General features: G+C 33.8%; 1 protein-coding gene across 2 annotated transcripts; it reads left to right on the top strand.

Annotated features, from left to right (window-relative positions):
- Positions 1 to 278: 278 nt before the first annotated feature.
- On the top strand, positions 279 to 21454 carry LOC123714953 (heat shock 70 kDa protein 4L). 2 transcript variants are annotated; one of them, XM_045669656.1, is made up of 15 exons: positions 279 to 598; positions 836 to 1076; positions 1337 to 1478; positions 2557 to 2693; positions 5351 to 5505; positions 5980 to 6182; positions 7934 to 8052; positions 8583 to 8729; positions 10711 to 10828; positions 11647 to 11942; positions 12523 to 12633; positions 14025 to 14234; positions 15024 to 15166; positions 19036 to 19204; positions 19702 to 21454. In XM_045669656.1, exons 1-15 carry the CDS (start codon positions 483 to 485, stop codon positions 19840 to 19842), a joined length of 2448 nt encoding a protein of 815 aa, XP_045525612.1. In that variant the 5' UTR covers positions 279 to 482; the 3' UTR covers positions 19843 to 21454. The 2 variants fall into 2 exon arrangements, with proteins under 2 accessions (XP_045525612.1, XP_045525613.1); XM_045669657.1 differs by having other exon boundaries at positions 280 to 598; positions 11647 to 11885; positions 12502 to 12633.
- Positions 21455 to 27624: the final 6170 nt, after the last annotated feature.

Genomic DNA, 27624 nt, shown 5'->3' with positions numbered 1-27624 from the left:
AATTTTTAGTAGTTCTTATTTTTATAATAAAATTATTGACTACAGATATCTTCCTTTTTTAACGTCGGTTTTTAACATCGAATCGGTACTATGCTCAAATATCAAAATTTAGTTTCTTTTAAATTATTCAATAATTTCCGATAGCCACTATTTATAAGGTTCACATGTTTGTGAAAATAATATAGAGGAAATATCTCAGTCGGTCTTTTAAGGCTGAAAAGTTGTCTATCACTTGTTATTTGTAATCTGTAGTTCTAGAAAATTCGGGGTTTAGATGGATCCAGTAACAAATGTCAAAAGCAAAGCGAGAGCCGAAGAATCACAATTTTGTTCAGTTTTCTCAAGTGAAGTGAAGTGTTCTCTGTGAGACCGGCGTTTCTTTTGCGAACTAATTGTCAGCCTATAACAACGTGTTTTTTAAAACTCTAAATAAAAGATTTCAGTGACTCAATTTCCCCTAATCGAATTGTTATTTATATAAAATGGCTGCAATGTCAGTTATAGGTATTGATTTCGGTAATGAATCTTGTTACATTGCTGTAGCAAAAGCAGGTGGCATTGAGACAATAGCTAATGATTACAGTCTACGAGGTACTCCGTAAGTAAAATTTTCCATATTCAAGAAAATTCACTGTCATTAGAGATGATACTCTCACAATTAGTATAAATTTATAATCGTAAGAAGTGGCGTGTAGTTAAGTAAGTAGAGAAGATAGCGAACGATTTTGCATGACATGACACATTTATTGGTTCTAAATATTGGGTTCAAGGGTAATTATGACAAATATATTTTTAAAATCTTACTAGAGTTATAGTATTTTTTGTCATATTTCAGATCATGTGTGGCCTTTTCACCAAAGAACCGTATATTAGGTGTAGCTGCCAAAAATCAAATGGTTACAAACATGAAAAGCACTGTGTTTGGATTCAAGAGACTGTTAGGAAGAAAGTTTTCTGACCCTTATGTTCAGAAAGAATTAAAACACTTCCCATATAAGGTCGAACCAAGGCCGGATGGTGGAATTGGCATAAGGATTAATTATTTAGGTGAAGATAATGTGTTCAGTCCTGAGCAGGTATGTCTTTAATTCTTATCTGATATAACCTCATTCTAAATCTATCACATACAAATCCATTGGAATAAGTTCAATAGGTTACTTATGACCTAGATTAGAACTAATGTAATTTTCTACATACCTAATATACCTAAACACCTTTTATAAAACTTAAGGACTCTCTATAAGCTTCAAGGTTAAACCCCTTAATGCTTTTAAGCTAATTTTTTTGAATTATAAATATAAACCAGTTTAAGTTTATAACATCTTTTTATTTATAGATAACTGCTATGCTGTTCACAAAATTGAAAGAGTCTGCTGCTATTGCCTTACAAACACCAATCAATGACTGTGTTATATCTGTTCCTAGTTATTTCACAAATGCTGAAAGGAATGCGTTGTTTGATGCTGCTGCTATTGCAGGTATGTCCTCTTATCTCTGGAGTTTATTAATAAATGTAATGTCAATGTCAAAAAAAAATTGGTATTTGAGACCTTTATATATTTTTAAGGAAATTAATGAGCTTAAGGTAAAAACTAGCTGTCAGCCTTGTAGAAAACATTATCTAAATTTGACATTGGAACTATATGGTTTATATTATAACCTCATAACTATTAGGAATATATTGTATTTATAAATTAAGTTATTAAATCTTATCTAATTACAAAACATTAATAGTGATGTCATATTCTGTACCTGACCATATATGACTTAAAACCATATGATTTCTGTAAATGGTAACAATCAAAATAAGTTGATGCCCTTGTAGTTCTGTACTTACAATGGATTAGCCTTGACCTTAGTGTAATTATAGTTACTGAATTATATATTCCAATCAATAAAGTTGACAATAATTGTAATGCTTTTTTATATTATACAAGTTTGGATTTGTAACTAGTCCTTACTGCAAAAATATACCTTATTGAATCCAGTATACAATTATTTATTTACAATATAACCATATTTAAAGAATAACATAACAATTTAAAGGGAAGCAATTGCAAGGCCCTATTGCTGACAAGCGATCTCTTCCCTGTAACCCAAGGCAAAACAACTAAAGAATGAAATATGACAACCAATTTTTATGTAATAAATATGTAGAATCACCAACCTTAATCTAAAGTACAGTGTAATAGAAAAAAAAACTAATAACAATTATTTAAGATTTAAATATGAGGAAGAGGAGACTGTTTTCATTTTATTCTTCTAGTTAGTAAAATTATATTTAAATTTTTAACCAGTACTTATGTATTTTACGGTTAGATTTGTTAAATGTACACCACATTAGCAAGCATGTGATTCAAGTGGATTCGACATCTCCACCTACATTACTGCAAGTTTATATATCAAGCACAAAGATGATATAAGCTATTAGCCAAGAATGATTTAACTTGAATCAGCTTGTAAAGCAAAAGATAATTTCCAACATCCAGGTTTAAACAATACTAAGTTGATAAAGCATGCTCTGTGGAAAATGAATCCAGAAATTTCTTTTTACAGGACTTAATGTTTTGCGTCTTATGAACGAAACCACTGCCACAGCCTTAGCATATGGTATCTATAAACAAGATTTACCAGCTCCCGAAGAAAAGTCAAGAAATGTAGTTTTCGTTGACTTTGGACATGCTTCCCTTCAGGTAAGCATAAGTTTACTTATTGTTTGATTTATGAAAGAAGCATGTATGTCTAAATTTAATTGATATAGAAAATATATGTTTGGATAAATTGGTAATGTTGCCAACAACTAAAATTTAAATTTATACACTAACATCTGAGCTCAAACAAAATAGGGTTATTATTATAATTCTACAGAACTTCGTATGGATGTCGTTATACAGATAAATTGGACTCAATTTAGGTTTCACACGCGTAGATAACCATGTTGTAGTAGTGGAAAGTCTACTAACTACTACTTAGTTTATTATTACTTACTTTCAGATTATCAGATACACACATGTATAATCTAATCAATATACAGAATTTTCTATTATATCGACATTAATAAATTTAAAAATAGTCATAGTCATAGTTAAAAATAGTGAAAAATTCTTGATTCATGTAGGTAATTAATGAATCTTAATCCAGGAATTTATTTGTAGAACTTCCCTATACACAAGATTTGACATAGTTTTGTTTTGTGGTAGCAAAATATTTTCGCCCAACATACTATAATTGCACATGGGTAAAACATTCTTTTTGTATATATTGATATGTTCTATGTTACTGTACAATTTTTTTTGCTTACCATCAATAGACTCTACAGCGCACGTTATGACAGACCTTGGGCTATATTGCATTTTTATTATTAAGCCCTGTTTTTTTGATAATGAAATCAGATTATTTCTTCAGAGAGTTTACCGTATCGACTGGTTTAACATTGACTGCTTGACAGTTACCAAGTCTATGATCATTTAGTATTAGTTATTTATTTTCTTTCCTTTTTGCAACGGCGAGAAATAGAACAAATCAATAACCATTAAAATCTATCCAGCTGTTCAAATTGTTTGTTGTGACTTATATATTACAATGAGGTATATCAAAGTAGGTAGTTCCGTAGTATTAAGATATTTATTTGTAAAATTTGTAGTTAATTTACAATTTTTCTTTTTTCACTTGTGTACATTCAAATCAAAAGATAAGAGATAACCACAAAACCACAGCAACTCTGTTAAAGTTTGATTGAATTGTGTTCCTATTTCATATATTGTATTAAATTGGATATATAGACACAAAACCACTATTACCAGCATGTTAGATTTTAGTTTTGGTAAATACTATTCAAATTTATAAAGCGTCTCTAACTGATAGTTTTATTTGTAAAACGTGTGTTCCATTTCCAGTACAGCAATTGATACGATATATGGGCAAACATGGTGGATCATACTTTAAAAAACTGAACTTTATGTTTAACAAATAAGTATTTTCATACAACATATACATTATGATTGCTAAGTAACATATAATGATGATATATAGGGATTTAGTCATTTATCTGTAAAGACTTATAATAGTAATTTATTTGTATAAATAGTGTTATTTAAGCATATGCAATTCATAATGGTGTTCCAATTTGTTTTACATAATTAAAAGGTAGAATTTCATATCAATTATATTATGAATCATATCGTCATAGTCAATTATTACATTCACAAATTAAAAAAGCTCTGGATTTTTCTCTTTTAAAATGAAGAGAATCAGATACTTATGAAAATATGTTACAAAAAAGATATATAATATTTCAGATATTGTGATAAAAATGATGTAAATGCACCAATTTGATTAATCTATTTATATTTCTCTACACACACACACACCACACATTTTGACAGATAGAGACGAAAGAGTAATTTAATTTAAAGATAAATAATTTTACTTAATATTTCTGTAGTTTATATTGTTACAAGCTAGGGGATCGGATAGAAAATTTCGTAGATCTCTTCAAGGGTTTATTTCTTGATAAATCAATGAGGAATTTATAAACACAAATTTTTGGCAGAAACAGTCACTAATTACTTAATTACTTCGCACTGTACTTTATCACTTGACTTCACTTAATTCCCACTTTATCGCTTCGGTGTTTATATCTTGATGTCGCATTCGAATCTAAACTCACTTGTTTTAATTCGGTTGGCTTATATATAACTGGGAATAATCTTAAACAATATTCGAGAACTCTCTAGGCAGGATTGCTACTGAGTAACGATTTCATACTTCTAGAATGTCCGTACTCTGTCTCTTTTGCACATTGCTCCGTCCTTGTTGTACGGCGTTCTAGAGGGCTCAGCCTAGCTTCGAGAAGGTTCCGATCTTCCCTCTCTCTCGCGTATCATATCGTCCTTGTCCCACACCTAGAAAATTCGGTCTAGAATATTCCTCCGTCAAAGGGGTATAACTAGGCCTGAAAACGGGTCTCCTGAAAACCGAACCATTCGACTAGACATGTTCTGAAACTGCCTGAAAACACTATGCAACTTACAATTTTCTAATATGTGATTGACCCTCTCCTGAAACGGTCAGAAATCATATTTCAGCTGAAAAGTTCTCTAAGTAGTGGAATAATCTAGAAATATTGCAGTCTTGTCTTCGTAACAATATATAAATAAATAAAACTTAATACTATTTATTACATATATATATTTATTTAAGAAAAGTAAATTATACTAATTATTTTTCCTACTAACAATATATGAGGGAGGTTAATATTTTTAGGTTATGTACATTACTGGATAACAAATATAAATACTCTAATATTTTGTATGAAAATCTTTTGTTAACGAAGGCTTTAATGTTTCAGGTAGCTGCTTGTGCGTTTAATAAGGGCAAACTGCGTATACTAGCGACCTCATGCGATGCATCCTGTGGTGGTCGGGATATCGACAGTGCCCTGGCCGAGTACTTCTGCCAAGATTTTATTACCAGATACAAACTGGACCCCAAGAAAAACCAGAGGTATAGAAAAGTTCTCAATTAATTATAAAATTCACAAAATTCTTAAAATCATAAACGATTATAATTTTTTTTCTCAATGTTTTGTCATATAAGTTTTTTGTGACTGGACAATTGTTTAACTAAATAGGTCTTATAGTTCATAAGGTTCGTTAATTTGATGTCTCTTGTACACAAAGCAAGTTTTTTTGTTTTTAAGATATGGGATTACGGTCCATATTTTTATTTGTATAATAATAATAATCTTTATTTCTTCTCTCACATATACATACATAGCAGGTTATTATGATTAAACTAAGATGATAACATTTGGAAGTGTATGTGAGAGACTAGTCTCTGTAACAGGAGACCTGAGTGACAGATAGCCAGCAAAGTATCTTACATTGAGCTCACTTTGAGTGCGTTTAGAAAATGGTTTGGAACAATATTTATTGAGACTTGTGTGTCATATCCTAATGTATAAATATCACATTACAGAGCATACCTTCGTCTATTGCAAGAAGTCGAAAAAATAAAGAAGCAAATGTCAGCGAACAGCACCAAACTCCCTCTGAACATTGAGTGCTTCATGGAGGAGCGGGATGTAACTGGAGACATGCAAAGGACGCAGATGGAGCAAATCTGTGCGGAAACCTTCAGCCGGATCGAACGGACCTTGAAGAATATACTCCATAATGCCAGTAAGGCTTTTAACAATTAGACTTTACAATATATTTTAGCAAAACGCACGCTTATAACAGCATCTTAAATACAAAGCGTATACGCTCGCACATCAACGTGTTCATACGTTCACGCATACTTAAGGTCTTCATGACTTGTCTTTGATTCGATGTGTCACTAAGAAAAAATTGTTTCAAACATCCACCATGTCCCGCTGAATAATTAGTCAGTCATTTTTGCATTGGAATTTGAACTTTTGAGGTTATGTACCTTGGTAGTCACAATTAATTCAATGTTATTTGTTAATTGTATTCTTATTGTATACATGTCGCAGCCAACTAGATTAATTAGCCGTTCAATTGACAGCCAAGCCGTTTAACTAGCTGCTTGAAAGATATTCATCATTTAATACACTGGCTGGCCATTTGTACGAGACAGTAATTATTTGGCATAAATATGAGATGAAACATTACATTTAATTTTTTTTTTTAAATTAAATTACATAAGTCAAATTAACATTATTATTGTTACTACACACTTCAAAATTTAAAGAAAACACTTTTTTACTGGATTGAAGCTATGTATTATATATATACTATAAACTTATATATTTTACATAATTTTAAAAAAATTAGTTAGGTAACCACAGTTTCAGCGCTAAGTTTAAGCTACTTGGCTGCGACATATACACAATATTTTGAGCTTTTCTAGGTCAAAATATATTTTTTTTTAATAAACACCAACTATTTTAAACCACCGGCTTGATATGTTCCAATCTCATAATCATCCTCAGTGTTATTGCACTCTATAACGTTTTTGTCTCTTTTCCTCAAATTGTATTTGCGCTATGAGATACAAAAGAGTATATCAAAATGGTTTTAACAGTAACCGTCACAAGCATGAAAGTATATATTTTTAATATTCAGAGATCAGATCTTATTAGCCCAGCAGTTTAAGTTAATTAGGAATGATAATAATATTTTCAGAGCCCATCTGTTGCAAAAGTTTTTTTTTTAATTCGATACTAGCGGTCAGGACAAACGTTGTCGACACGTCATTCTTTGTTTGTTTTGTTAATGCATAATATAGCATTCTGTTAATGTTATGTCAAACGCATGAAAAAAGTTTGAATTGTAAGTTGTTGTCGTTATGCACTGAAGAAAAAAAAAAATGGTAACAAAAGTCAGGAGTATTAATATGGCGGTTATGTACTCTTAAACTTTTTTAATTGTCTGTGCAATTTTTTTTTTTCATAAGAACACAACAACAAAAATAATTAGCGAAATCGGTCCAGCTGTTCACGCGTGATGCCGTAACCAAGGGAAATGGGGATTTATCTATATATATATATATATATATATATATGTCGGAGAATGAATATTTTTAAATTCCTGCCACTCTGAAGTTAGTCGTAGAATGCGGTGTGGTATGGTAAGGTAGACTGTCAACGTTGACAATTGACAATGCCTAGTCTGTGTGATTTACCAAATGTCAGTGGCGCGACTGTTTCGTGGCAGTAAGTGAATTCTTGAGTCACTTGAGTTTCGAACGTCGCCTGCGCCGCACGTGCGCACTGGCTGTGTTATAATGTCGGACGACGGTAGTAACACCAATTTTGCAATTATTAATCGCGTTGAATCTGCGACATATATATATAGATGATATTGTAATTGACTATTAGTCACTTGACGCTAGGCATTTACAGGCCTTAGAATCTATTTTGTAAAATTAATTAGTTTATATCTAACCTACTTAATAATTTTAATTACAGAATTGCGGCCTGAAGACATCAGCTCTGTGGAGATAGTCGGTGGCTCGACCAGGATTCCGGCCGTCAAAGCACTCATGGAACAAGTGTTTGGTAAAGTTCCGTCAACTACGCTTAATCAGGTACTTATTGTCCGTAATCCAGCTCTTAAACCCCATATGTGTCTTCACTTATAAGACAGAACTTATATTACAGATGAGACGTTAACACTTGTTACATCTTGTATATGTGAATATATTATAGTTATGAAAAAAAACGCTTTCACCATACTATGCTTGTGTTTTTTTTTTGAGTTTTTCACTGTATTTTCATTACGAAATTGAACTCCGAGACATTAATTACAAGCTCCGCCGTTAATACGGTCACGTGACGAACACAAATCAATATTTTTAATTATGGGAGTCGTGTTTCATACAGATTACTATAAATAATTTTTATTTTTCATACTGTGTTGCTATTGCGAAAAATCGACTTTTGAATATTCTATCAAAATCTAATTGAAGCGTTTTGACTATTCATCTCTTTTCATCGCAGTGGGAACACAAATTGATAGAAAGAGATGGAGTTAGTTTAGAGTATTGAATCCGATTTATTTTATTATAGACTATTATGAATAAATCCTACTATGAGTGATGATAACGTCCCTGTTTAGGACGAAGCGGTAGCGCGTGGTTGCGCCCTGCAGTGCGCGATGTTGAGCCCCGCAGTGCGTGTACGCGAATTCAACGTCACGGACGTTCAGCCGTACGCTGTTCGACTCGCGTGGGACGCTGACCGCGGCGAAGATGGCGATATGGAGGTAATTATTGTTTCTGTATTTTTATTTAATTTTTATTATACATATTAATGTGGCTATATCAGTGAATTGTATTACTATGTTTTATTTTTACAACTTAACCAGGAGTTTACTTTTTTATTATTATTATGGCAATAGTTTTAACTTTCCGTTTCCTTGCTGATAATTTAAAATGATTTTATTTTACTATTAATGTTAAAAAAGCGTTAGATAACACATTATATAGTATATTTTATTACTTTTCCGTTACGCATATACTAAAAAAGTTAAAGTAGACTTATTTTCAACTTTTTGTATATTATTTTGATAGTTAAATATATATATTTTTTTTTAATATAATAGCAGGGAAACGGGCAAGAGGCTCACCTGATGTGAAGCGATACCGCCGCCCATGGACACTCACATTGCCAGAAGGCTCGCAAGTGCGTTGCCGGCCTTTCAAGAATTTGTACGCTCTTTTCTTGAAGGACCCTAAGTCGAATTGGTACTTTTAATTGAATTGAATTAAACATATTAATTTGATACATCTTCAATTAAAAGTTAAAACCACTGATTTTTTGAAAATGTTATTGAATCTAAATACGCTATTTGTGCTTTTATTGTATAAGTTACATTGTGTGGAATCTGATGAAAAACTAAATCAGAGTGTCTCATGCATCAACTTAATCTAGGTTTTAGATTAACCGTCTCGTGTTAATTACCAACATAGTACACTTTTCTACACAATCGAAAGATGTAAGAATAAGTTTTAACGCATATCAAAAAAATATTTATTTCATTTAGCAAAGTCATAAATTCTGCTTAAAACAAACTAATGGATGATCCATTCAGTTAACATAATATTTATTTATTGTCTTTCAAGTTATTCTTCTTTTGGTGCGTTAGGGAAAAATGATGCGCGCGCGCACCGTCACAAACAACCGACACCCTGATAGCATAGTCAACATTTAAAATGAAAAAATGTCAATTGCTTTAATTATGTATAAATAATTCTTTTGTGATATTTAAATAAACTTTATTTAACTAGATAATGCGTTATAAAGTCGTTCAATGTATTCAATACCTTTTTTTCTATTGTTAGTGTCGTTTACTCTGACGCGTGTACATAAGTAGACACATTTTTTTTTATATAGACAGACATAACATTCATTACTAACGAAAAACACAAAACAATAATAATATAAAAAAAATATGGGAAATAAAGGAATGTTACAGTGTAAGTGTTACATGTTAATTAATGGTTCTATCTCAGCATTATGCTGTGGAACAGCGCTGGTTATTCTGCCAGAGAGCACAACAGACAATATATATAATTACAATAAATAACTAATTTTGTAAAAAAAAAACGTTCCTCTCGTCCGTTCTACGCTCATGATTAAAGAACTAGACAATGTTAATTTTGAAGTTTTTTTTTATTGACGTTTATAATATTAACTTACATGTATAACTGTGAATTGGCCTAGTGGTTTGATCTGCGGTTTGGTCTTTGTATATCCACTCTCTGATACGGTGAAGGAAAACATCTTTAGGAAAGGTCGTGTCAGTCACAGATGGTTGAACACTTGCATACTCCTTGACACCACTGACCTAGTGAGAAGATTGAAAAGGATAAAACCATTTGAACTAGTGAACTAGTGTTAGTGAACTTTATTATTAAGTGCTAATCAGTGAATGAAAACAAAAATATATTGAACACAAGAACAGAGTGTTTTCCCTTTAATAGAGACTATAAGTAGCGTTATTGGACACTTACTTATGATAACAATCCTTTTTAGTAAATTAGGTTAGACTTAAATTACTTATTAGTCTTAAGTTAGGCTAGATCGTAATATTCCATGATGTCGTAGTAAAGACACATGTATATGAAAAAAAAATAAAAAATCTTGCATATTAAAAAACATCGCGGAACTCATACAAAAATCTGAGGCAAAGGCCTAAAAGTTGTGGCTATATTGTTATATATGATATTTTGTTTGTTTGATAGGTGTTCCCCGCTTTCCATGCAGCGCCATTTTCAAAAATGCTGACTTTCTACAGAAGAGAACCTTTCTCCGTCAGTGCTTACTACTCTGATGAAATTCCATACCCTGACACCTTTATTGGTAAGTTTTGATTCTAAGAGTTTCGACTGTGTGAGATCTTTTTTGTTTGTGAGAGTAATTTACAACTATCGAATGATGTGTCAAAATCGGATTAGTAATTTTGCATATACTAACGTGAGAATTAATTATGTTGGTTTTTTTCTTTTCAATTGATCTGATTTTTTATTTATTTAATTTTTATTTTATATACTACTGAACTGATTAAGTTCAGTAGTTTGATTACATTTGTGCATTATCAGAATTAGTGTAAAATTTTAAGTTGACCTCGATTAACCAGTTTTAATTGATATTGTGTTGGTTTTGTTTATGAGGTTGCCTCTTAATTGGATTAATAGTGTTTCCAGTTACAGTATATAATATTATTTCTCATTGTTTGACTTATTGCATATAATATATTGCGATGTTATTGCATTCTTTGGCTTTAACGATATCACGTCTTCAAAACGAAATGTCATCTAGTTTAAACTCACAAGTTTTAGTTAATTTTAACTGGTTTTATTTACTTATGAGTTTGTTACCTCTCAATAGGATTTAGTCTTAGATATATCGAGTTTACTCCTACATCCTCCCTCACGAGGGTGATGTTTTATCCTGTTCGGGGCGTATGCCCCCTTCAGGTGGTGTGCGGGTTCGCGCCCTGCTGATACAGGGCGGTACGGGGGCGGGCATATAGCCCTTAATGGGGTCAATAGACATGGCTTTTTGTTGTTAAATACATATAATATATCCAAAACAATGGTATTGCATTCCTCGGCTATAACGATATCGCGTTTTTAAACCGAATAGCGCCATCTAGTTAAAACTGATGAAACTAACAGGTCAATGGCACATCAAAGATGTCCAACCGACGCCGGAGGGTGAATCCCAAAAGGTGAAACTCAAAGTCCGAGTGAACATTCACGGAATCATAACGGTCGCGTCCGCGTCTCTAGTCGAAAAGAAACCTGACGCCCAAGAGAGCGTGGAGATGGAGAACTCCAATGAGAATGTCCAGGCGAGCGGACAGGAGCTCCCGATGGACACGAACCAGGAGAAACAGGAAAACGGACCCGAAGAGGTGAGGGAAGAGCAGAAACAATCGTGGACACAGAGAGTAGGACAATGGTTTATCGGGGTATGTGTCAGTCTTTGTGGACTCGTGGTGGCTGTTGCAGTTCCCTTGCGTTCTTCACTTCTGTTTGATGCAGTTTTCCCTTTCCCTTTTTTTTGTCATATTGTCTTCCACGAATACGTTTTTTGTCTCATAATGCAACAAAGACCTAACCTAAAAACGTTTTCGTGGACGGCATCAGAGCCCCTTAACATGATTATTATGATCAGATATTCGAGTTATCAGTAAAGTAGTGTTTATGTCGTTGTATTATACAAAACACCAATATTTGGTAAACTGTGGTAGTTTCTCAACCCAATTTTCTCCTTACAAAGGATTTGTGCAACAGTCACCACATATATAACCTTCCCCCACCATTGGAGGCCCCATTTGCACAGAATACGCGAAGATTTTGTATAGAATAAGGTTTGTCTCTGTGTCCACGCATGTTTTTGTTGTTTTTTGTTGTTGTTTTTTTTTTAACAGCTTTTTGGAGGTGATGGTGCAAATGGGTGATGACGATGCCGGACCAATGGTGGGGGGGTTGTGTTTTTGTGGTATGAATCGGTTGTACTCATTTCAGGAGGTCAATGACGATAAAAAGGATAAGAAGGATAAATCCAAGAAGGTTATTGTGAAGACTATCGAGTTGCCCATTGAGGCGCGGACGCACGGACTCACCCAGACGGAGTTGAACAGCTATTTGGAGCAAGAGGTAACTTTTATCATTATATTTTCTTATCTTGTTCTCAGACATCAATGCGGCTTTTGGTGGCCGTCACTTGTACGTATATCGTACATTATTTAATTTAGATTCGATTCCTTCTAACACTACACATAGCACTTAAACAAGGAACGGGTTCAGGGCTCCGATCTCACTTTTAATCACAGTCCAGACCTAACTTCATCACCACAATGCTCCATTGAATACTCAATCAGATCAACCCCACTCGAATCATTTGCTCTGTTTGTTAAGTAATAGAAGGAATCTCAATGAGCCAAAGAAACAATAAAAACTAATGGTTATTTGACTCGGATCAGAACGTCTACTGATAATCCCAAGTATTACTTGATATGTATGTTTTAAAACGAATATTGCTAAGATATTGTATTTGAACAAAGACTACTTCCAGCCCTTAATGGTGGTGGTGGTGAGCCTGCCCGATAGCTTTGAGATAATCCCACCACCTCGAACCTTTGATCCTACCCGTGGGGCTCCCTCTGTCACCTTAGGTCTCTTGTGTTAGCGGTAGTTGATTTAGTTCTTAGGGTAGGAAATTAAACACTTCAATGATGACTTAATTCACTATAATTTACTTCACTGATTTTACGTGAACTGTATAACTTCAAACTTGTGCAAAGAAAAGGCCCGTGCGCATGTGTCACAACCTCTTTTATAATCACAACTCCCTCCTCCGACTCGACTATTCCACTTCGGGAAGATGGTCGAGTCAATTCGTAACAATTCGTAAACAACCGAACGAGTCAAATGAATAACTATTGCGCATGCGCACTTGTAACAAGATTCTTAAGAATATGTTTCATAAAAATGTTTAGAATTTAATTAAATAAATATTAGAAGCTAACACTTGTATTCATCCCGTACCTATTTATATATTCACTATTTATTAGGGTACATCTGTAGGGCTCAGGGATTACGGCTCTAACATCTCAGCCTCTCATATATTTAGTTATCTAGTGCAGGTTGCTCATATATACATTACATATACTATACAGAGATACTCCTGACATACAATACATATAAAGATTAACACATTCCACAGTCCACTAACTAGCAAGCTGTACAATCACCATTCCTGTATCTTATTCAAGGCTATTTCACGAAAGTTTCCTTCACCAATAGGCACTCAAGGAGAAATATTTCCGCAGCTGTGATTCAAACTTCAGTCTGTCAATTTAATTTAATTATCAGTTAAGTTCACATATTTTGCATAATTTATTTATATGTTCGTTACACATATATATATATTACATTACCTTTATAAGACTCGACTAAGTGTCCGCAGCGTGTTGACATTGACTGAGGCCAACTGACGCTGTGCACAGTAATATGATTTATTGTGACATTAAAATCTTTTATTTTAGGGCAAAATGCAGGCCCAGGATCGCCAGGAAAAGGAACGTGCGGACGCTCGTAACGCGCTCGAAGAGTACGTATACGAACTGAGAGGGAAAGTTTCCGAAGGGGACACATTACACGACTTCATCGCTGAAGACTTGCGGTCGCGTCTGGTCGAGAAGTTAGATGGGCTCGAACAGTGGTTGTACGACGAAGGCGAGGACGAGAAGAGACAGGTATGTCTGAAAATACAGTTAAATGATGTGTGATTTTGAGAAGTCTAAATATTTGTGTCAGCTATTGGTAAAGAGGCTCAGATTGTTCTTTGTGGTTTGTTGGTGACCAAATTCTCTTTGGTGGTAAATGTTTAACGGTGCTAAATGGTTTCAATCGTACATTAACACTGACTGTACGAGCCAAGACTGAACATTTTGCTCACTCACGCTTTTTTAGTTTTATAAGCGTGCCGATTTTCTAAATCTTTGTAGTTACGCCTCGGGAGTATAGCCAGAGGCACTCTCTTCAACTGTTAATTAACTGTTGCAATAAAGATTTCATTATTGTGCTTATATTTTATTGTTGTACGCGAGTGGTTAAAATAGATAAAAACCTCTGTATTGTTTAAAGCACCCCAATGTCCCAGGAAGCGTACACTGACGAATAAACATAAGATGGGATTCTCAATTAAGGTCTAAAGTATCTCTTGATGTCAACTATCTGGTCTCCGCATAATACTGTTACGAGCTAGGGGTTCAGATAGAAAATGCCGTAAAGATTTTCATGTGATGAAAATATATAGAAATATATTTAGAACTGTTTTAAGGTGGAGCCTAACTAAAATAATTAATTAGTTAACTGGCTTGCAATTTAAAAGCGTTAGGAACAAAATGCGACAGTACGAACGTGTTATTAACGACTTATTACGTACTTTATTTACTTTGACGTAAATAAATACGTGGTTTTTCGGGTCGATTCGATGCATGTATATTTGTTTGATAAAATAATTTATTTGATTAATTGTACAGGTGTACAGTGACAAGTTGACGGAACTCCGAACTGAGGGCGAGCCAATTAAACAGAGACGTCTGGAGTTCGAGCTTCGCCCCGGTGCCTTGGACGACTTCGCCCTCTCCATTCAGCTCACGAACAAGGCTGTGGATCAATACCGGTAAGTGTTCGGTTATAGAAATTTGTATATTTAAATAAACTAGACGTTTAAACAAAATGAACTAACTCATTTATGACTATTGTAAATTGTTATTGATGTAGTATATTTAATTGATTGACGTCTGTATACAGTAATCCTCCCTATAACGCGATTTCGGTCCCCCCATATAACGCGGATTTGACAAATTAGTGTAGTGTGAAATTTATTGTGATCCAGTGTTGCATAATTTTATTATATTCGTCCTAGTTTTTAATTGTTGAACAAATTCGAAAACTTTCACGTTTCAATTGCACAGAGGACTTGGCAACGGTTTCAAAGTCAAAGGTCAAAAATCATTTATTCATATAGGTAACACACAATGTACACTTATGAACGTCAATAAAAAAGAAATAAACATTAAATACTTCTAATTTTACATTTACTGCCAGTTCTCAAATCAAGGGTGTAGAACGGAAGAGAAGAACTGGCAATAGACTCTCCGCCACTCTTTTCAATCGCTAAGTTCTTTTTTGTATTACACAATTTTTGTAAGGAGGTTGCAACCATGACACCATGTTCCACATGACATCAGCAGGAGGCATGGTGAAATCGGAGCACGCGCTTACATTCTCGTGGGAACAACACGCAAATACATAGTCGAAAATAACTAACATCACCGCATACACGAATTCAAATACGACCAGTTACCATATGTGGCACCCGTTCACGAGTATCACGCATGGCCAGTCATCGGCCCCCTCGCCATATTTTAGGGAGAGAGAAAAAATGCGTCGGTCAAAAGAAGACCGGGTTTTGAAAGAAACCGTAGTGCTTTACACGATTATAAGAAGAGAGACTACTTCATACAATTAAATTTTATTTAATTCAGACAAATACACGTTCAAACGTAAATTTACTAAGATGCCTGTGTTAGCGGTAGTTGATTTAGTTCTTACGGTAGGAAATTAAACACTTCAATGATGACTTAATTCACTATAATTCACTTCACTGATTTTACGTGAACTGTATAACTTCAAACTTGTATAATCAACTCTTTTATAATCACAACTCCCTCCTCCGACTCGACCATTCCACTTCGGGAAGATGGTCGAGTCAATTCGTAATAACTCGTAAACAACCGAACGAGTCAAATGAATAACTATTGCGCATGCGCACTTGTAGCAAGATTCTTAAGAATATATTTCATAAAAATGTTTAGAATTTAATTAAATTAATATTAGAAGCTAACACCTGTTTTTGTGTTATCTCCTTCCCGAAGGCAGTGACCTAGGTCGAAAAGTTGTATATATCCTTAGCGGGAAATACTTCGTTAGCGCGTTTCAGGATATGACGTGGCCATAGTGATTCGTAGGAAATTGTAGGTGTCCCTAAACTTCAATAGAAACACAATTGTCGTGAGTAGATGCTGGTTATCAGTTCAGATTATCCTGTTAAGGGCTTCCCGCAGATAACCACGGTGCGTCACAATCATGTCAATCAAAATAATTGGTTCATAAGCTGTTAAAAGGGAAGGGAATTGAACTTTGTATGAACTGTCGCTTTGATTCCTGACAATCTATTAAATATGTAGGCTTTTTGATTTGAATATTTATCAGTGACTATAGAACCAATATTTTTTATTTTATTACTGGCTATAAAGAAAAATTACGCCTCTCTTGGAAGATGGCGTCACAGTTCCCAAAGTCAAAGGTAAACAAGTACAAAAAGAAGTTAAATTAATTGTTAGTTTAACAGTTCGCAAGTCAAGGGCGTAGAGCGGGTAAAAAGAATTGGCAAGAAACTTTCCGCCACTCTTTTTAATCGCTAAATTTAATCATACAAATGGTTTGAAGTGTCAAATCAATCCCAAGGATTAGGATCATTAAATATTCGTCTAATTTATTGAAAGCTTTATTGATTAATTTACGTTTAACGAGAGCTTTGAATTTAATTAGTGTTGTATGCTTGAACAAACGTCACTATTTTAGTATTTCACAAATACATATATCTTACTAGCTGCCCCCGCGAAATTCGTTTCTCCTTAATGTGGTTTTAGTTAGCCTTAATACCGTGACACGAAAGAATAATTTCACTGTATTCTCGTCACTATAATTTGAATTTGATTTACACTTCGGTCTAAGTAACACGTGGTTGCCTATGCTAACACCAAAAATTAAAAAAGTAGAAATAATTGAATTTGACGGTATTTCGTTTACTACAAAATAAATTTAATTTATACTTTAGCCTCAATAACACGTGGTAATCATGATATTGAATTGTAGCTTATATGACACGTTTGTCGGTTTACCATAGCAGTGCCATCTATTGATTCCTTACTCAATCCAGTCGAAAAGTATCGACATCTGTTGGAATCTTTTGGGGTTAACAGATAATTGTGACTGTCAATTAATTATAGACAAATAATTTGCAATAAAATAAAATTGCGACTATAATTAAAGATCTAAGCTATCCTATCTCTTAATTTGGACCAGACTGCTCACCAATGTGTGCCAATTTAATTTAAAATCGGTTTAGTAGTTTAGGAGTCCATCGCGGACAAACATCGTGACAGGAGATTTATATACATTAAGATATCAAAATCAGTCTCCGACGTAATCACTCGGAACTTTAAAGCTGGGTTTCGAGGGACTTCGTTTAAAATATGAACTTTTAACTAAGATAACATTAGGGGTAGTGAGGTTGCTACGTTGGATTACAAACGACTAACTTGACTTGTTGAAGAATAAGTAAATCTAAGTGACATGTATATGGGACATTATCGGAAACAAGGATTTTACATTACAATATACGAGTGTGGTAAAAACTAATCTCATTTTGGCATCAAGTGTGCGTTGATTATTTAGATTTTGTTTACGCTTCTACACATTTACTAATCTCTATATATGTAAAATTCTTGTGTCACAGTGTTTGTTCCCATACTCCTTGGAAACAGCTCGACCCATTCTTATGATTTTTTTAATGCATATTCAGTAAGTCTGAGAATCGGTAAAAAATATTTTTATATTTTAGACAATTTTTTTGTTTTTATGATACAGCATACAAAAATACATAACAATCCTTAATTGTCAACCCTCTGCGATGAACCTCTATTTTTATTATAGTAGATAGGTTATTTTTAATGAACTAATTTTTTTTTCCTGTAAATAATATACATGGCAAAACGACGTTTGCCTGCTCAGATAGTATATATATATATATGTACGTAACTTACCTAATATTAGCTACGTTATCATCAATTAGACTAATCTATGATCGTTGTGTGTCACGTGACTGGCATATAAAAACTGGTGTTTTTTTTTACGAATTAATCTGTATTCGTTGAATAACTATTTTTTTAAATATTCGATTTATTTTTATATATTTTATATTTTATTTCTTCTAATGGTGAAATCACGCGTTATTCTAAAAACTATTTCCGAGGTTTAGGCTTTTCCCATTCGATCATAGTGTTTATGTTGAAAAAATCTAATTATTATTCGCAATCCGGCTTGACGTCCACTTGAAGACCACACCAAATGTCTTTGCCGTCTCTAAGGGAGCGTTCAAGTATCACGCCACGCAATTTTTGTAGATTCTTGACAAACCCCCCCCCCCCCCCCCCCATGAAACGCACCGTAACGTTTCTGTATCTAATAGTAAAACGTTTCGTGACCACCCCCCAGTGACTCTTTATACCTAAAACTTACCATTATGTGGTGTAAAGTATTAGAAAGTCGATACTGATATTATCAATAATGCGTAATTCAATCCCCGCCCCGCATCGTAACGTTTTACAAAAGGACCCCCCCCCCAAATTCGTTACGTTGCTTACGTTACGTTTCATTGCTTGCTCGGTTTCAGAAATTCTTATGTATGATGTTGTTCCTTAGATCGGGTGAAGCCAGATACGCTCACCTAACGGAAGCGGAGATCGCCAAAGTGTGCGAGGCGAGCAAGAACGCCCTCAACTGGCTGGAAACCGCCAGGCAGGCGCTGGCCCACGCGCCTCTTCATCAGGCACCGCCCTACACTACTCATCAGATTAGACAGGAGAGACAGGTGTGATATTCATAAATAGCTTGCTTTTGCTGTTGCAGACGTTTGTACATTTATTACAGACGACTCTCGATAATTTGAAATTCAGGTGACCGAAGATGAATTTCAAGCTACCTAGAGTTGAAAATAACTCCTAAATTATACATTCTTTCAAGAAAAGAGCGTGCCAATTTTTAAAAGGCCGGCAACGCACTCGCGCGCCCTCTGCCATTGAGAGTGTCCATGGGTGGCTACCTACCTACCCGTTTGTTAGTGTTAAAATACCCACGATGGTTAGGGGGGACTCAACTAAGTGTGATTTATTATTATTATGAATAAACAATTATTAAATATAATTATTTCAGAAGTAAAGAAAAATATTCAGAACAAGGCATCAATCATTTCTTTAGGACTTTCGATTGGAAACTTGTAATTCTCAATTTTTCAACTTGAACTTTTCCCCCCATTTCCTGAAAGTAGAATTTAAAAAAAAGCCTGAATATTAAAATTTGTATTTGCAGAATTTGGAGAACATCGTGAACCCGATCCTCAGCAAGCCGAAGCCCAAGGAGAAGACGCCGCCCCCAGCGAGCAACACTGCGGGTGATGGCCAAGCCCCAGCCCCCGAACAGACCACGCAAGAGCAGATGGACGTGGATTGAGGGACTTCAGCGAGGTACAATTAACACTTAGTGTCCAAATTTTTAGTTGCAATAAAATAATTTTATCTCCTATATTTGTATAATTTTAACGATAAACGATATGAAATGCTCTTAAATTATCTAATACAATATAATTAATATTATTGTGTAACTAATATTTTAAAGGTTTCGTTGTTTTCGCTTGATTCCACTCCCGGTTTCATTATCTTAATTCATTTTAGTAATGGGGTAATTTTTTTATTTAACGCTTATAGAAAAAATAACTATGTATCTGTATTGTCAAACTTTATTTCCAAACTGCAATTGGATTACTAGATGCCGCTATTGATAAACAATTTTTCTAAACAACAACTAATTGTAATGTTTACGAGCGGTTAGATTATAGAAACCGGGTATAAAATTTTTTTGTCTGCAGTAAATTTTCACCTTGAGAATTCATATTATTTGGCGCTGGACGCTTTAACAAATGACTTTAATTGGATAAGATTTTTTTTTAATTAAATTGCTGTTATTAGTTACACAGTAAAACGTATGTGAAACAACAGTAATATATCTCTAATTGTACCTCAAGGCTTAATTCCAAAAACTGTTTCAAAACTTATATAGATTTTGAAACGGTTCATGGAATATGGGCTTTAGTGTTGGGTTTAGGCCGTATTTAGTATAATCACCCATAGGTAGGCCTAAAATAATATAAAACGCTTAGTAACTCACTTTTTGTTAAACACATTGAAAATCTTTGTATGTTCGATTTGCAGCACGCTTGCGGTGCCTACATATTCTGTCATGGAAAGGTACTTAGCCACTCCTATGGGTGGAGTTCATATAGTTTGCGTTCGTTAAAAAACACTATAATAATTACGAGTCGTAAATAATAAGACACTCGATTTCTAGACATGATCTGTGCAAAAATGTATTAATTAAAACCTCCTTTAAAAGAACTTGTCAAACGCTTCCCTAAATCTACAATATATTGTCGATTTTTAAATCTGGGGCTAGACAATGACAGCTCACACTTTGTCACATTTCCTTACGAATTTTTGGCGGAGTGATTTTGTCACAATTGATTGTTGAATGAAATGTCAGTTGAACGAAATGTCAATGTGACAGTTGCAGACGCTGACTGAAGGGTTTTGAAAAGCGGCATTTTTTTAAAATTTAATTTTTTAACTGAACGCAAACTTAGGTAATATTTTGGCTCACACGTATTATATGTGCATTTTCATAGCAACATAGTATTATTGAAATTTGTACATTACATGTACGATTCAGTTTGTGATAATTCATTGTATTGTATAATGAATTTTATAATTAGCAAAATTGAGTAATAATATGTGTGCCTATAGATAATATAAGTGTTCAGCGTCATGGGCTCGGAGCATAGTTTGCAGGACACATACATATTGCAAAAATAATCTAAATTATATAGATTTAAGGTTCCAAAGAGCCCATGATAAGGGACTAACAAAACGATTCATGATAACATTCCACCTTTGAAATTGTCATTGCTTGCTCGGATACATTTCACCTCCCCCGGCCTATGTATAAAGGATTCAATTCAATGTTACAACACCTGTGCATTCTTAAAGCTTAGTAAAGAAATTTAACAATATTTGGTCTTTTATTTTAAACTAAGGTTCAACCCGTTTCGTTTAAAAACGATTTATCAGTGTACCGAAGTATTTTATAACAGCGTATCGATTTTTGAAATGGACAACGCACTTGCGAGGCAATGTCAGTGTCCATGGGCGGCGATATTTTTAACATCAGATGAGCCTCCTGCCCGTTTGCCTCCTATTACCTAAAAAAGGGGCCTAACCTTTAGGATATTTTTGGAACTGTATTATTAGTATCTATATTGGTATGTCAAAGTTCTCGGAAACTTTAGATGATCCGATTTGAATCACTTATTTATTTCGTATATACAGTAAAACCCGCTTAAGACGATTTCTACCAAAAACGCGTCTTAAGCGAGAAAGCGTATTATGCGGGATATGGAAAATAATACAAATAATAAATGTAGTACACATATAATTATGTATTATGTTCTAATTTTGGTATATATAGGTATTAAATTTTATATATATATATATAAATTACATTAAATACCTAGTGTAATTATAATTACATTATTTAAAATCATCACTTATTTTGGTGTGACTGAATGATTTTAATGCATTAGCAATTAAATTATTTTCAACATAATTCAACTTTTGCAGTGCGTCTTCGTTTTGATCCAACAAAGCTACATAGTGTCTTAAATCATTAACAGCTGATAATGCCTGGGCGTTTGACATAACCCGAGTTGACTCATCTTCGTCTTCACTATTATCACTGAGGGCCTCGTTTTGTGATTGAATTTCGTACGGTGCTACATTGTCATCAATGAAAGAATATCCAGGAAAACCCTGCAGTATCTCGGGTTCTTCACGAGCGGGCGGCACCCTTCTGGGAGCTCTCGTTAGAGAGCTCGGTTATACCTCTCGGCTAGGGCTCGGGCTTATTAAACGGGATGACGAATCGAATTAAGCGTTAAGAAATGTATGAAAATAAGTCTGAAGTTACAGAAACTGGCATAAAGTGGCGTATTTTACGAGAAATCGAATTAAGCGTTAAGAAATGTATGAAAATAAGTCTGAAGTTACAGAAACTGGCATAAAGTGGCGTATTTTACGAGAAATCGTATTAAGCGTTAAGAAATGTATGAAAATAAGTCTGAAGTTACAGAAACTGGCATAAAGTGGCGTATTTTACGAGAAATCGAATTAAGCGTTAAGAAATGTATGAAAATAAGTCTGAAGTTACAGAAACTGGCATAAAGTGGCGTATTTTACGAGAAATCGTATTAAGCGTTAAGAAATGTATGAAAATAAGTCTGAAGTTACAGAAACTGGCATAAAGTGGCGTATTTTACGAGAAATCGTATTAAGCGTTAAGAAATGTATGAAAATAAGTCTGAAGTTACAGAAACTGGCATAAAGTGGCGTATTTTACGAGAAATCGAATTAAGCGTTAAGAAATGTATGAAAATAAGTCTGAAGTTACAGAAACTGGCATAAAGTGGCGTATTTTACGAGAAATCGAATTAAGCGTTAAGAAATGTATGAAAATAAGTCTGAAGTTACAGAAACTGGCATAAAGTGGCGTATTTTACGAGAAATCGAATTAAGCGTTAAGAAATGTATGAAAATAAGTCTGAAGTTACAGAAACTGGCATAAAGTGGCGTATTTTACGAGAAATCGTATTAAGCGTTAAGAAATGTATGAAAATAAGTCTGAAGTTACAGAAACTGGCATAAAGTGGCGTATTTTACGAGAAATCGTATTAAGCGTTAAGAAATGTATGAAAATAAGTCTGAAGTTACAGAAACTGGCATAAAGTGGCGTATTTTACGAGAAATCGTATTAAGCGTTAAGAAATGTATGAAAATAAGTCTGAAGTTACAGAAACTGGCATAAAGTGGCGTATTTTACGAGAAATCGTATTAAGCGTTAAGAAATGTATGAAAATAAGTCTGAAGTTACAGAAACTGGCATAAAGTGGCGTATTTTACGAGAAATCGTATTAAGCGTTAAGAAATGTATGAAAATAAGTCTGAAGTTACAGAAACTGGCATAAAGTGGCGTATTTTAAGAGAAATCGTATTAAGCGTTAAGAAATGTATGAAAATAAGTCTGAAGTTACAGAAACTGGCATAAAGTGGCGTATTTTAAGAGAAATCGTATTAAGCGTTAAGAAATGTATGAAAATAAGTCTGAAGTTACAGAAACTGGCATAAAGTGGCGTATTTTAAGAGAAATCGTATTAAGCGTTAAGAAATGTATGAAAATAAGTCTGAAGTTACAGAAACTGGCATAAAGTGGCGTATTTTAAGAGAAATCGTATTAAGCGTTAAGAAATGTATGAAAATAAGTCTGAAGTTACAGAAACTGGCATAAAGTGGCGTATTTTAAGAGAAATCGTATTAAGCGTTAAGAAATGTATGAAAATAAGTCTGAAGTTACAGAAACTGGCATAAAGTGGCGTATTTTAAGAGAAATCGTATTAAGCGTTAAGAAATGTATGAAAATAAGTCTGAAGTTACAGAAACTGGCATAAAGTGGCGTATTTTACGAGAAATCGTATTAAGCGTTAAGAAATGTATGAAAATAAGTCTGAAGTTACAGAAACTGGCATAAAGTGGCGTATTTTACGAGAAATCGTATTAAGCGTTAAGAAATGTATGAAAATAAGTCTGAAGTTACAGAAACTGGCATAAAGTGGCGTATTTTACGAGAAATCGTATTAAGCGTTAAGAAATGTATGAAAATAAGTCTGAAGTTACAGAAACTGGCATAAAGTGGCGTATTTTACGAGAAATCGTATTAAGCGTTAAGAAATGTATGAAAATAAGTCTGAAGTTACAGAAACTGGCATAAAGTGGCGTATTTTACGAGAAATCGTATTAAGCGTTAAGAAATGTATGAAAATAAGTCTGAAGTTACAGAAACTGGCATAAAGTGGCGTATTTTACGAGAAATCGTATTAAGCGTTAAGAAATGTATGAAAATAAGTCTGAAGTTACAGAAACTGGCATAAAGTGGCGTATTTTACGAGAAATCGTATTAAGCGTTAAGAAATGTATGAAAATAAGTCTGAAGTTACAGAAACTGGCATAAAGTGGCGTATTTTACGAGAAATCGTATTAAGCGTTAAGAAATGTATGAAAATAAGTCTGAAGTTACAGAAACTGGCATAAAGTGGCGTATTTTACGAGAAATCGTATTAAGCGTTAAGAAATGTATGAAAATAAGTCTGAAGTTACAGAAACTGGCATAAAGTGGCGTATTTTACGAGAAATCGTATTAAGCGTTAAGAAATGTATGAAAATAAGTCTGAAGTTACAGAAACTGGCATAAAGTGGCGTATTTTACGAGAAATCGTATTAAGCGTTAAGAAATGTATGAAAATAAGTCTGAAGTTACAGAAACTGGCATAAAGTGGCGTATTTTACGAGAAATCGTATTAAGCGTTAAGAAATGTATGAAAATAAGTCTGAAGTTACAGAAACTGGCATAAAGTGGCGTATTTTACGAGAAATCGTATTAAGCGTTAAGAAATGTATGAAAATAAGTCTGAAGTTACAGAAACTGGCATAAAGTGGCGTATTTTACGAGAAATCGTATTAAGCGTTAAGAAATGTATGAAAATAAGTCTGAAGTTACAGAAACTGGCATAAAGTGGCGTATTTTACGAGAAATCGTATTAAGCGTTAAGAAATGTATGAAAATAAGTCTGAAGTTACAGAAACTGGCATAAAGTGGCGTATTTTACGAGAAATCGTATTAAGCGTTAAGAAATGTATGAAAATAAGTCTGAAGTTACAGAAACTGGCATAAAGTGGCGTATTTTACGAGAAATCGTATTAAGCGTTAAGAAATGTATGAAAATAAGTCTGAAGTTACAGAAACTGGCATAAAGTGGCGTATTTTACGAGAAATCGTATTAAGCGTTAAGAAATGTATGAAAATAAGTCTGAAGTTACAGAAACTGGCATAAAGTGGCGTATTTTACGAGAAATCGTATTAAGCGTTAAGAAATGTATGAAAATAAGTCTGAAGTTACAGAAACTGGCATAAAGTGGCGTATTTTACGAGAAATCGTATTAAGCGTTAAGAAATGTATGAAAATAAGTCTGAAGTTACAGAAACTGGCATAAAGTGGCGTATTTTACGAGAAATCGTATTAAGCGTTAAGAAATGTATGAAAATAAGTCTGAAGTTACAGAAACTGGCATAAAGTGGCGTATTTTACGAGAAATCGTATTAAGCGTTAAGAAATGTATGAAAATAAGTCTGAAGTTACAGAAACTGGCATAAAGTGGCGTATTTTACGAGAAATCGTATTAAGCGTTAAGAAATGTATGAAAATAAGTCTGATGTTACAGAAACTGGCATAAAGTGGCGTATTTTACGAGAAATCGTATTAAGCGTTAAGAAATGTATGAAAATAAGTCTGAAGTTACAGAAACTGGCATAAAGTGGCGTATTTTACGAGAAATCGTATTAAGCGTTAAGAAATGTATGAAAATAAGTCTGAAGTTACAGAAACTGGCATAAAGTGGCGTATTTTACGAGAAATCGTATTAAGCGTTAAGAAATGTATGAAAATAAGTCTGAAGTTACAGAAACTGGCATAAAGTGGCGTATTTTACGAGAAATCGTATTAAGCGTTAAGAAATGTATGAAAATAAGTCTGAATTTACAGAAACTGGCATAAAGTGGCGTATTTTACGAGAAATCGAATTAAGCGTTAAGAAATGTATGAAAATAAGTCTGAAGTTACAGAAACTGGCATAAAGTGGCGTATTTTACGAGAAATCGTATTAAGCGTTAAGAAATGTATGAAAATAAGTCTGAAGTTACAGAAACTGGCATAAAGTGGCGTATTTTACGAGAAATCGTATTAAGCGTTAAGAAATGTATGAAAATAAGTCTGAAGTTACAGAAACTGGCATAAAGTGGCGTATTTTACGAGAAATCGTATTAAGCGTTAAGAAATGTATGAAAATAAGTCTGAAGTTACAGAAACTGGCATAAAGTGGCGTATTTTACGAGAAATCGTATTAAGCGTTAAGAAATGTATGAAAATAAGTCTGAAGTTACAGAAACTGGCATAAAGTGGCGTATTTTACGAGAAATCGTATTAAGCGTTAAGAAATGTATGAAAATAAGTCTGAAGTTACAGAAACTGGCATAAAGTGGCGTATTTTACGAGAAATCGTATTAAGCGTTAAGAAATGTATGAAAATAAGTCTGAAGTTACAGAAACTGGCATAAAGTGGCGTATTTTACGAGAAATCGTATTAAGCGTTAAGAAATGTATGAAAATAAGTCTGAAGTTACAGAAACTGGCATAAAGTGGCGTATTTTACGAGAAATCGTATTAAGCGTTAAGAAATGTATGAAAATAAGTCTGAAGTTACAGAAACTGGCATAAAGTGGCGTATTTTACGAGAAATCGTATTAAGCGTTAAGAAATGTATGAAAATAAGTCTGAAGTTACAGAAACTGGCATAAAGTGGCGTATTTTACGAGAAATCGTATTAAGCGTTAAGAAATGTATGAAAATAAGTCTGAAGTTACAGAAACTGGCATAAAGTGGCGTATTTTACGAGAAATCGTATTAAGCGTTAAGAAATGTATGAAAATAAGTCTGAAGTTACAGAAACTGGCATAAAGTGGCGTATTTTACGAGAAATCGAATTAAGCGTTAAGAAATGTATGAAAATAAGTCTGAAGTTACAGAAACTGGCATAAAGTGGCGTATTTTACGAGAAATCGTATTAAGCGTTAAGAAATGTATGAAAATAAGTCTGAAGTTACAGAAACTGGCATAAAGTGGCGTATTTTACGAGAAATCGTATTAAGCGTTAAGAAATGTATGAAAATAAGTCTGAAGTTACAGAAACTGGCATAAAGTGGCGTATTTTACGAGAAATCGTATTAAGCGTTAAGAAATGTATGAAAATAAGTCTGAAGTTACAGAAACTGGCATAAAGTGGCGTATTTTACGAGAAATCGTATTAAGCGTTAAGAAATGTATGAAAATAAGTCTGAAGTTACAGAAACTGGCATAAAGTGGCGTATTTTACGAGAAATCGTATTAAGCGTTAAGAAATGTATGAAAATAAGTCTGAAGTTACAGAAACTGGCATAAAGTGGCGTATTTTACGAGAAATCGTATTAAGCGTTAAGAAATGTATGAAAATAAGTCTGAAGTTACAGAAACTGGCATAAAGT

This window comes from Pieris brassicae, chromosome 10 (genome assembly GCF_905147105.1).
Source record: "Pieris brassicae chromosome 10, ilPieBrab1.1, whole genome shotgun sequence".
Classification (NCBI taxonomy): Eukaryota; Metazoa; Arthropoda; class Insecta; order Lepidoptera; family Pieridae; genus Pieris; species Pieris brassicae.
The sequence above is the reverse complement of the archived record's forward strand: the minus strand, read 5'-3'. Positions and strand labels throughout refer to the sequence as shown.